Here is a 13,120-nt window from a genome sequence, read left to right on the forward strand (position 1 = left end):
TCTGAAATAAAATATCATTTCATGGTATGGAATGCAGATCTTTGGGGTGAGGTGGGGAACGGGTGGGCTGGTTGAGGGGGGCAACTGTTCTTGGGCATATGACAGGGTTCTTTTTTTTTTTTTTTAACTAAAGCATGTTGCTAAAATTCAGTTCAGTATATGCCAGCTTAATTGGACAGTCTAAAAGAGATACAAGCAACTTAATCACAGATCTTTTTCTGCTAACATAATTGATTTATACTAGGACAAGATCATCCCTCCTACTTCATGAACTCTAAAAGTACCCAAGGACAAACAAAGCCCAGTACAGCACAGTGACATACAAGTGATTCTCCATATAAAAAATAAAGATGACCATGGCCACCAAGTATTTGAGAATAATTTACCATTTAATAATTGCATATACTTTCCAGAATTTCAGACTTCTTTGAAAGGTTTCCAAATTCCACCCTATTGAAATAAAGGAAATTTACTTTTAATTGATTTTTTATAACTATTATTTAATTCATCATCAAGGCATAGCATTTAAAAAATATGACATTTGTTAGGTACAACTTAACTCCATGCCCGCTCCATGAAGGAAACTAAATTCAAGTAGATAGCACTTCAGAAAACTAAAATGAACACGGGACATGAGACAGAAGAAAAGGAATTAGCCCACAGTTCTTGCTGAAGCTCTAAATTCAGTTAAATTACCTGAACTAGCAAAACTTACAAGACTCTACAGAAGAATCAATTCAGTTCAGAAGTAATAATCATCAATTTCTTTCAAAATTTAATCACTTCTACTTCAGGAGTACACACACAAAAAAAGGCTCCAGCATAATTGGCACCATCAACCTATTTTACGCTTCACACCCTTACATTCACAGCTGGCACACAGATTGTCAGTCACTGACTAAGAACACGTTTAACTTCCCTTCAAAGAAAAAAGCCACAACCAGGAACTATGTTTAAAAAGGATATGTAAGGTCCTGTAAATAACACACTGACTAGATGCACGTATCTGATTTTGGCCCATTGCACATTTCAGTGCCATGTTCATGTATTATTAAAGCTCGTAGAACAAAGCTTGTTTTCTTATCATTAATATCAAGCTGCCAATACAAAAACACAAGAATGAGGTTTGCATATAAGAAGCAAACAATTCAGCTAGTGTTTTCAAACACATTCAAGAACTGCAATAGTTTTAGACTCAAATGTAGTAAGGGTTATTTTCATTTTTCCATTCACTAGCATAATCTATTGATGCTTACTACAGTTAGAAACTGCAATAGGTAAACCACTCAAGAACAAGACAAACATCTGTTCTGTATGGCTTTGTAGTGTTAAAGGATACTGATTTCAAAAATATTACATTTGGTTGTAAATAGTATGCCTTTCTTTCATCACACCAGGAACTGCTTTAGGCAAGACTATGGGAGTAGGACCCCTAAATTTTTTTTTTTTCAAATTCTTCAGTTATACTTGAAATATGTTTTAAAGAATCATCACTTTCCACTAGAACTGCAGAAAATTTTTAAAAATGAACTTTTGAAGTTAGAATATTTACAAACAGGAGTGGATTTCCTTGTTGACTAGAAATAGTGTACCACAACTAAAGAACAATTAATCTGTGTCTCTTCTGGGATTAAATGAGGCAGGAATGGAGTAAGACAACTAACTCATGTTTATCCTATTAAATCTAAAGCAGTAGGTTGGCTATTTTGACAGATGTGCATAAACAGCACTTTTTACAAAGAGTGTCAATTCTGTTTTCTAAATTCAGTACGTTGCCCTTCAAATGAAGGGGAAGAAGAGACCTTAGGCAGAAATAATCTTCTGGATTTGTTGAGAGATTTCTACCTATTAAAGAATTATCAGATCCCTAGTGAAAAAAATAAAGATAGAAGATACTGTAGGAAAATATCCTGGTGTAACAGTAGGAGAAATTAGATTACTTATGTCAAAAACCCAAATAAACAAAACCAAAATCTCCCCAACCGCCCCCCTCCCCTCCACCACTCTGACAATAGCAACACTCAACTTCCAAAGCCAGAAGTCAGCACAGACTGGAAGGCCTTCACCCCTGAATGCCATGCACATGTTTGTAGTACATCTTACCAGTGTGATTAGAAGGGTTTTCTATACCATCTAAAAGCAAAATCCCCAGCAGTCACCTGTTCTAAATGGTTAGGGATTTTCCATATTGTGTAGTGCACATTCTGCTTCCACAAAACACTTTTCCATTTATCCTAAAGCATATTTTCTTGAATTTGTGAGGAGGGCAGATATGAGGGTTCCTACAGCAGGTGAACAAAGGTTTTTAAGTCACTGACCATAAATGAAATCAATGTATTTGTTTGCCTCTCTGTGCTAGGTGTCTCAATTATGCAGCAGCCTTGCAAAGCCGCAAAAACCAAACCGCACTCTCATAATGCATAAACATACAACTGGATAAAAAGGGGAAAAAATCACCATCCCAAGTAAATTGAGTTTATACCTGTAACTTGAGAAGGCAGAGGAGAATTCTAAAAGCTCTTTGCATGTAGCAAATCATGCTTTGATTCGGTCATTCTTCTTCACCGAAATTTCCCACTGCATATAGAACTTATTCTAATTTAGAAAACATAGTTTGACCCCGTCCTATTAGAAAAAAATGTATTATAATTGCTCAGTACAAGTTATTAATGCTTTTTTCACAAATCAGTAGCATTTCAAATACAAGCTGTGCATGACAAAGCCATTAAAGCTTTCAGCCATTTATAAGCTTCATAAAATTGCCCATCTGTCTGAAAGATACATGAGCTCAATTTGGGAAATCAGCACACACAGAAAAGCCCCCAAAGCTGACTGAACGTCTGGATAGCAATTTCTGAGAGCAACAAAATTCCTTTTCAAGTTAATCAAAATTAAGATTGCATTTCTGTACAAGAAGATTTGTAACTAGACAATTCCATATGTCACAAATGCTTCCTGTGAGACACTGAAGAACAATGAACAAAACATGCATTAAGTACACTTTTGATTTTTTGACTGCACAAAATAAAAATCTGCATAAACATATACAACACTAAACAAATAGATGCTTTTGGCAACAGGGCCTCCATTTATTCAGAATAAATAGATTAAATAAATAAAAATGATGGGAGAACTGCTTGCCATTATCCAGGAAAGAATCATCAGAAACAAATACTGTCAAATTATGTACTAGGTTATCTCAAAAAAAAGGCATCAAGATGAAATTAATATAAATGAATTTCAGCTCTCAATACTCTAAGAAATTATTCTGTAAGCTTTTTCTTTTTGTTTATTAATTTGCTTTCACAGAAATAGAATATACCAAAATTGAACAGAAGTTACTAACTGTTTACTCCATCAGTGAAGCAAGGTCAGAATACCTACTAGAACTATTTAAATGTGTTTGATTTTGTCAGAGTTACAAAAAAAATAGGGCAGGACAAAGCTTTGTTCTTTATCTATAAAGCTTTTAAAGCATTCATCTGCTAACCTCATTACAGGATTTTTCTTCTTTCTTTAGGATGTGTTAAGATTTGTAAACTAAACACTTGGTAGCAATCCTACATGTAAGAATCAGTCTAGAAAAGACAAAGGCATGTAGTTTGGGGAAAAAAAAACAACAAAAAGGCATTTAGTTTGCAACCAAATCAATATTCTCCCACTCATCTCACAGGGAAATTATTAGAAACTATTTATACCCCATATGTGACTGCAAGGACTTTTACAGATCTTTTAGTAAAACTGAGTGTTTTAATACCAGTATTCTGGGTTCAAAACTCTCTTAGGAGTGACAATCATAATTTCCTGCTTTGATAATTTCACAGTTTTCCCCATACCACCCACATTCTTTTTCTCTCTTACCTTATGTGAAGCTCAGTACCAATGACTGAACAGGAGAACAACTTCTCTTATGTTACTGGTAAAATATTTGGAATATTAGTAGTTTCAGGCTCACCCATGATTTGCAAACAGGAAAAAAGTACAAAACAAAATACACTTATAATACAGGAAAATGAAGTAAAATGTTTTCTGGAATTGTTTTTCTTAAAGATGCATAAAATATAGTAGCTGGGGACAATACTATTGCCTGTTCTTTAAGGATGTTCTTTTTCTTGATGATTACAAGCTTACTTGAAAGTCTACATTCAGGAAAGGTGAAATATATTTTTAAAGTCTACTTAGATGAACTGAAATGTTGCAATTAAGGCAACCTTGACTGTAACAAACTACCACCTTTGCAAAGACTACTAGGATGTCAATTCAAAAGCCTGTCGCACTTTATTAAACTGCAATGAAGTTTGAAAACTGAAAGTTGCAATCTCTTTCTGTGTACAATGAGAAGATATTAAGTTATTTAAAGATAACATTGAAACAACACTCATGAATGAAAAGGATCATGAATAAATTTCAATTTTAAATTAAAGGAAATTTTCTAAATAACAGACAGCTAGTATCTGGCAAGAATCTTTTATCTTGATACTACAGCAAAACCTACTTGATTAGCTTATGAAAAACAATATAAGATCTCAGGCCTGTTCTCCTGATTCCTAATAACAAAGCACCACCAAGAAAAGAAAAATTTATCAGTTTGAATTTGATCAGATGGAATGTCTGAAAAAATCCAAAGCAACAGACTTCAGCTTCCATCCCACATCACCTGTCTGCAGGTTTTAACTGTGATTATTCAGGGGATATGTCATTTGAAGATGCAAAAATTAGTTAACATGTCCATTACACGACTCAGTGAAGTTGTGGAAGTAATACATTTGGAGTACTAGCTAAGAATTTCCTCATGCAAATAATCAAAAAAAAATCTTAAAGCTTATGAAGATAAATATGTTAAGAAGAAACTTAGAAAAGAAGAAATGTAAGAAAATGCATAAGAACATCATATTTTCAATTTTTTCTGAAACTAATGTGCATCATTTTGATAGTTCAATAACTTTAGCTGAAGAAGATAATTTGAGCTAATTGTTCAAGTCTCTTGTCAAGTTGTTTAGTCTGTTACTGCAATGTAATAATGCATTTCAAGTGGAAAGTAAACAGCTCATGTTTCAGAGAAAAGCCAATGTAGATATCTATATTTCCGCAGAGTTAGAATTTTTCCTTCCTGTTCACAAGATCAAACGAGAGTATTCCACATGTGGAATTTTAAAATAGTATCATTTCAGCCATAATTCAATTTAACCCTAAGGAAATGTAAACCAAAGCTGAAATGCACAGTAGAAACATTTGCCACATGAATAAATGTGCTTCTATTATTTCAAAATTACTCAGAGTAACTATACTGTTTTAAATCCAGATTTACTTCAGGTATCTCATGAACCACACTCGAAACAAGCACGGCATAACAGTTTTTAGAAGTTGACACCCAGAGAACACAATCTTGCTAAGTGCAGGCTGCTCATTGTTTCCCATCTCAAGAATTCCTCACATGTTCACAAACAAAAGGGATGCAGTGTGGAGGCGGGATGCACACCCAGCAAACATTTCACAGGGTAGGCAACTAAAGATAGACTGACCAATACAGAGCTTGTGGAAACAAAAGCTTCATATTCTGACTCCACACGTACTCAAAAGTGAAATTACTTATCTACTATAACTGATTTGATCAACTATGTGAAAAGTAAGAACTTGTTTTCATATTAATATTTCATCACTGGAGTTTTCATTTTTACAGCCAAGTTATATTTGAGTTCCCTGAGTGCAGGCAGCATTGGGATGTGAGAGATACTCCTAAATTTATCCCAATGCAGACACATTCTCAATTCTAGGTAAAGTGTAAAACTTCAGTTATTTGAAATTCTTCCCACCTCTCACTTTCTCACAACCTGACAATACTTTTACTCCAGCAAATGAAATGCATTTTGAGATGAGCTGCAGTTGCCTTCAAAATGACCATTATTCTTCTGAGCTGATCTCTCACCAACCTCAGGCCAACCCTTTCTTTTACCACTGGTAAAGCCATTCTGTCAAGTCAAAATGCCCTCAGTAATGAAACTGCTATTGCAAGGTACATCAAGGAGCTGAAGGTAAAATCTTGTACTCTGTAATTTCAGAAGAAAAACTCCACAGCAGAATTTATAATGTTAAATTATCAAAACTGAGAATGTAGAAAGAAGAACAGAAAATTAGGTATTACAGATTCAAGTCAGTTTATGCCCATCTATGCACAGATATGTTCTAAGTTGTACTTTTTACAGTGATAGTATTTTGACCAGAAGCAAGTCCAAGTTTCATGAAATTCAAGTAACTGAGTGCATTGTAGAGGAAATGAAAGAGGCATTTTATAGCTCAATATCACAAGTAAAAAAAAAGTAAATGCAGCATTTAGTTAGATATCTAGTCAATACAGACATCTTGAAATTGAATTAGTTTCATTTTCTATTTGGCCTTTTCCTTTTTTATAAATCACCTTAAAATATGAGACTGACATTCATATTGGGTTAAAAGCTAAGAATTTTTTTTCTGCTGTAGTACACATGATGCAGTAATATGTTAATATTAAGGTCAACATTACTTGAAAACCTTGCTGTATTAAACTCTGCTCCAGGAAAGTTTTGCTTATGCTATCAATGAAATGAACAGTGCAACTCAAGTTGCCAGGATCACTCTGGCTTCCAGGATGCTGCATTAAGCAAGTGCAAAGCCACTACAAATTCTTCACTAAGCAGAAAACATCTCTCTTTACCTTTGCATAATTACTTGATTGCAGCAACAGGCTTCCCAGCCAGTAAGGCTGTGTGCTTCAGGTATAACTATTTGTCTACAAACCTACCAGATTTGTGTGTAGATTCACCCTTCCTTTCTCACAAATAATGTCTTACATGAGCTATGCCTAACATGGCAATTTTTGGAGCCACAAGCTTTCATCATACGGACACTTTCTGTCTATAGCAGAGCTTTCCTATGACAAGACAGTCATTTGTACAATGCAGCTTTCCCTTTCATTTCATCAGAAAGTTACATCTAGCCATGATCTGAAGCCAAGCATCCATACATTCGCATTTCAGTGACATGTTACATAAACTGTCTACAAACAAAATACAGGGAATTTCAACTCCGTGCAATAGCATGTGTTCCTTCAGTGGAAAGTGGTGCAATCTGATAGTCTGACAGAGTTGCTTTGCTTTCAGCACAAACTCTCTTCCCTTACTCTGCCATTATTGTACAGTATGACCAATGTAGTTTACAGAACTATGGTTTAAAAAACCCCAGTCATACATCAGGTCATCTTCCATGTTCACAGAAAAAAAGCACATTACTGGCACTGAAGTTCACTGACCAACTACAGCTCTGATGAAGTAATCACAAGTTGCTTTTGCACACTGACTTCCATGTGATTAAACTGGCCCATTCAGAGGTCTGACACAAACCATATGGTACCTGATAGGAGACACCACGATACTCTCAAATGAATGATGCAGGAAACAGACCTAAGCAAGGGGACAGACACAGGATAACATAATATACAGCAATATGAGAAGGGATTGGCTCATCAACATGAAGGAAAATTTCCTAGTTTATCTTTTTCTACCAAAATTTCCTAGTTTGTTTTTTTCTACCAAAAAACCAGTTCATTGCCAGTGACATGAACTAGTTGTGGAAGAAGCAGTAGGCTAATAAGTTTTCAAATTCTTTTTTTCCCTTGGCAAATCTGAGGGGTTTTTTTCAAACTAAAATACTACCAAATAATTGTTACTGCTAATAAATTTATTGTTGGCTGTGGCATTGTTTATTTTTTCTTATAATAGGTGCTGTACTGGTTCAAGAACTACAGTGTAAAGTCAAAATCCTTTGTAAGTCAACTTTACATTCATGGGCATAAACTGTGTTAGTAACATTTACAAGTCTGACTGATAATAAAGTAATTGAAACATAAAAAGAAATAAAAGTTGATGTACAAATCTATCATATTTTGGCAACCTACATGAATTGTTTAACTAATGAATTATGCAAATCTATGTTTCCCCAAAGTTTTAAAACATTATGATTTTTAGTATTCCTCTGTAAATGCAAGCTGTTCCATAACTGAACCAATGAAAACTTGCTTTCTTTTTCATTTTGCCCTTTCCTTTAAAACTGTTGCTCATATTCTGCTTCTTAGTATTCTGCTTCTTACCCCTTTTCAGATATCTGACTTCAGAGCAAACTATGTCAACAAGAAACACCCAATCTTTAACGTCAAACCCGACAACCAATCCTCCCCACATTCCATTTCAAACAACCTACACACAAACCCCAAAACCTTCCCAGAAAAAAAAAGGCACTTTCAACAAGGCTCATTTTCATAGAAACCAGAATCACAAAACTAGAGCTGCACACAAAACCACTGCAGATAATGACATAGAGGTGTGTTGGTATCTCCAATATAAAGGTTGATTTTCCATGGGAGGTTATACTGAAACTGTTAGGTCTTGAATTTTGAGTTTAAATACAGGGCTTATATGAATCAGGTACTGGATTTGCAGCCCCAAATCCCTCACAAAATCAGAAAAACTTCACATGCTTTAGTATGTAAAATTATGTACATCATTAAAATGTATTCTTATTGTATCCACAGCTTTCTAAGGCAAACTAAGTAGAAGCTTATTATTTTCCTCTCTTTTATAATGCTTGTTAAGGGACAATGTATTTATTTTACATTTATTAGAGCACCTACGAGCTTCAAATTCAGTCTCCTTTCACCTCACCAGTACACCAACATTCTGCCATGTGTGTTTACAATATAAATCAAAGTTGTTATTTTTGCTGAAATGGAGTTCCACTAAATCAGACATTTTTCTTCTACCTGTTGGTTCACCATTTTAAAATACAAACACTCTCTATAAATTACATGAATAAAGAAATCTTGCAACTGTGTACCTATATTTAAATCTACATTTCCTTCTGTCACAGATAACTTCTAATATTCCTGTTAGGTTTTTTATATTAAATCTGTCCATAATCAAATATTGCACTTTCATGTTTCATAACATTTCCTTACCTCCCTCATAATACCAACCATTTAGTCTGCATTATATTGATAGTTAAAGATCTGAAGCTGTCCTTTTACTTTTATAACATCTAAATGTCATAATTTATGCAGAATATTATGCATGAACTATCTAAAGATTTTGGTTTTGATTATAAAAGCCAAAGGAGTGCATATGAATAAAATGAAGGCATACAAGTTATTCTGCAGATGAAGCAGCCAACTCCTGGTATCTAGCTGTTCAGTAAAACATTTTCATCATTTATTATCAAAAGTGCATTCAGTATTTATATATTCAGTGCATTTCAGTATTTATACTGGCATTAGTTAAAAAGAAGGAAAAATGCTGGAGCCTTTTTTTTAAGTCTTTTTACACAGCTTTCAAATTTCTTCTTTTTCTCATTTACTGCTTCTAATAGGAACTGCCTTTTCATAACTTCCAAGATGTTTGTAAAAAGGAACAGCAGGATTAATAGAAAACTTTAGAGAAAAGTGTTTGCTATTTAATCACTACTTTAAAAATACCATTGTTGTTGAAATACCTCATTTTCACTTTTGACTACCTACACATGATGTTTAGCTTGCTAATGAAACTTTTCCCTTATATTATGAAGTTATGGAACAAGACTAACATATACATATCACTTTAATAACCTATAACTGATTTCACAAAATAATAGCCATTTGTCAGTTTTATGGCATCTCCAGCTTCATGAAGAAATTATACAATAAGGAAAAAGAATATGAATTTATCACTAATCACTATACTGCCTCAACACAGCAGCAAACTTTGCTTGCAATGATTCTATGAGTTTTGACAACAACTGAACACACAAACTTAATTTTTTGCCCAATCTGGCTTCAATATCTTTCATGCTGCTTTACTCCTATCAGTCTCAGAAAGGTAACTATAGGGTAAAAGAATCTGCCACTTCTTAAAAACAGGTTATTTTATGAACTGTTTTTCAGTTCATAAAAACTGTGAGACACAGAGGTACATATAATTCAGCATTTTCGTAATATAAAATAATCCAACTCTATTACGTGTGTCCACCTCATAGAAGAGAAAGAAGAGCACAAGAGAACACAAGTTAAGTAAAGTTTAGAGGATCAGAAATACAAGAATTAAATTGACTTCAGGTGTACCAAAATGATTCATCTGACCTCAATGTTACTGAATTCAGAGTAGAGACTGCAGCAGATTTTTCTTGTGTTATTTCTCTTCTTAAAATATACAGTACCAAATATGGTCAAAATTGGTAACCATTCACATATCTGAACTTTATTTTAATAACACCAATAAATAGAAGTAAATAATTTTACTGGTACCACGCTTCTAGGTCCAACTTCATGTAAGTCTGCTTTGTAGATTTCTTTCAGTTTTTCCAACTTATATTAAACGCTCAGGTTAAACATTCCTATGCTATATATGAACCAGTTCTTCCAGCTGAAAACTGTTCTACTGAAAAGTCAGATAGCTTTATATAACTGGAAATGAAGAAGGCTATGGAGATTTTTATAGTATTATAGCAATAATATTACTTTCAGCAATCAGCAGAAATTAAGTTAGAGCATGCAAGAAAGAGCAAGAGTCTGTTTAGTGGCATTAATTCTTTTTCTAATAACCTGGAAGTAGATAAGCTTTACAAAACACTAGCATATTTTAAAATGCATCAACAATAGCAATTATGTTCTTCATTTAAAAAATGCTACAGTACTACCATATTGAGCAAGCATGGTCTAAACAGCTGCTATTTCAGCCAAAAAAGAAAAAAAATTGTGAAAAAAAAAAGAAAAACAGCTTTTCTACTTGTCAGATACCTTATAAAACCAACTTACAGCCTTCCCTGTGCATTGTTTATTACTAGGAAATTGTTAGCCAGCAGAAACAGCCTGTTTTACAGGTCTGATTTCAAAAACTTTCATCTCTGATCTAGATTTCATAAACATAGACTAGTCAGAACTGTACTCACGTTACAATTTCACTTAAATTGCATTACAGATCTAGAGGCAGTTCATCAAAGGATGTATTGCAAGTAAACCAGCAGATATGAGAGGGCAAGATAGATGTGTGCAGCATTTATCTTTCTAAATCCTGAAATATCAAGTTAAAAAAAATCTTACAAAACTGGTTCTGCTACTGCAGTGCTCTACTAATATTTCTCTCACTCACCCAGGGGCTTCTTAAAACAGTAGGTCAGAAATCTGCTTCTCTAAGTTCCTAGCTGAGACAAAGGTTTTAAGTAAAACATTAGCAAAGGTTACAATTCTCTCTTCTGCTATCAGTCTACTCAGAACAAAGCTAACATACACACCAGCAACTGATGTTTCAATAGAAACAGAAAACCCACCCTGCAAAAAAACAAAGTCAATGGTTTTCATGCTTAAACACCTAAGGGATAAACAAAAATTTGAAAAAAACCCACCCTATTTCCTAGTTCCATATCCTTATCATGGAAGAATTTTACCTAAAGAACTGTTAAAATTCATTTAAGGAACTCGAGGCATTAATTTTTTGCGCTGCATTCAAGAAGTAATGGCAGCGTAAGACATTAAGTGATTGAAGTTTTTCTAATTTTACTGTATATAAATGATGTCAATTTTGATCAACTATTCCAAAGCGTTTTTTCCACATTCCATTCAAAAGAGCCTCATTTCTCTGTATGGCTATTTTGTACTAGTATGTGAATCTGCCTAGCTCAATAAAATTTCAGTATCAAAAGCTAATGATTTGTATCCAAAATGGTCAAAGTTGACGTATTTTCAGAGTAAAAGAGAATTATAGGGAAAAGATGAGGAAATACTAAAATCTGCAGTATTTCAGTAATATTCAAAATACAACATTAATAAAGCCTAATCAACAGCTGACAGTCTCTCTTCCCTTTGACATCAATTTCAATATTCATGCCAAGTCAATCAAAAGCATCTTATAAATGTTTATTCCTGCTAACAATCAAAGGGGGTACTTCAAGGCTGCTTTTGCAACTCTTTCGTTTCTCTCTGGACCACACTGCACTATAAATTTCAAGTTAAAACAACACCATCGGGGCCTTACCTCTGTCACTGAAGTCATCCACCAGAATGATCTCTGCGATCAGGCTGTCTGGAGTGCGGTTGATGATGCTGTGGATCGTGCGCAGGAGCGAAGTCCAGCCCTCGTTATGAAATGGGATGATGATGCTCGTGTTTGGTAGTGCTTCCAAGTACACCTTGTGCTTACAGCTGCAGAGGCAAGAAAATAATTGCATAAGCATACTGAAAATCGGAGTTGGTGTATTCTGTCATCCATTTAGGCCATTCAACCAATGTGGTTTCTGGCATAAAACTCAACAGTGCAATCAAGCAGTACTTTCATGTGAAAATAGCGGGACTGTTTAAAACACATTGCTACAACAGTGAATAAATAGGAACAATGACAAAATTTAAGTTGAATGAGTGGAAAAAAAAACTAACTGGCTGTAATTATTTTTCCTTCACTGAAAACTTTCTCCTGCAGTATGACAGATGACACATCTTCTATGACATCATTTCCAAAAACCAAATCCTGTTATCAGAAAGAATTCTGAAGCATAATATGAAGCTAATCTGAAATGATTGCTTCGTCTATAAAGAGATAAACTCTAGAAAACAATTCAGTATTATCCGGGGAGATATGTGCTTAAAATATGAAAGAAAAACAACATCCACACATACAATTCCAACTTCATATCTACAAGATCCAAAATGACTGCTCTTATTAAGTATAGAGATAAAACAGCTCACAATTCTGGAAGTGCAGACTTATAAACAAGGAAATGTAAACAAGCTTCCATCTTTGAAAGGAAAGCACTGGACGTTCAACATCTTAATTGCACAGCAGCTATGGAATATCAGTGCTTAACCTGACTGTTTTCAATATTGAGTTGCTTACACATTTCAGAAAGAAAAAAATGTAGCACTCAAAAATAAATAATAGCCATGCAAATCAGTGTCTCATAATAAGCAAAAATATTTTATGACAAATGTTTAGATTACTGCAACTGATAGGACTGCATATTTCATGTTTTGTTGAAAAAAAGAAAAAAGGGACACATTCCTCTGTTGTTAACAAAGCCTGGCATTTTCACCTCTGGGGATAAAGTAACTGAACGATTTCTCATTCCTCAA

The 13,120-nt window shown here is 34.2% G+C and overlaps 1 protein-coding gene across 4 annotated transcripts in view; it reads right to left on the reverse strand.

Annotated features, from left to right (window-relative positions):
- GALNTL6 (polypeptide N-acetylgalactosaminyltransferase like 6) overlaps nucleotides 1–13,120 on the reverse strand; it is a 909,332-nt gene that overhangs the window by 221,736 nt on the left and 674,476 nt on the right. For all 4 annotated transcript variants that reach the window (XM_068187107.1, XM_068187105.1, XM_068187106.1 and 1 more), the window contains exon 4: nucleotides 12,030–12,196. In XM_068187107.1, the coding sequence (XP_068043208.1) occupies nucleotides 12,030–12,196 (167 nt within the window). The remainder of the gene's footprint in view (nucleotides 1–12,029; nucleotides 12,197–13,120) is intronic.

The sequence above is a fragment of the Anomalospiza imberbis genome, chromosome 4 (assembly GCF_031753505.1).
Source record: "Anomalospiza imberbis isolate Cuckoo-Finch-1a 21T00152 chromosome 4, ASM3175350v1, whole genome shotgun sequence".
Classification (NCBI taxonomy): Eukaryota; Metazoa; Chordata; class Aves; order Passeriformes; family Viduidae; genus Anomalospiza; species Anomalospiza imberbis.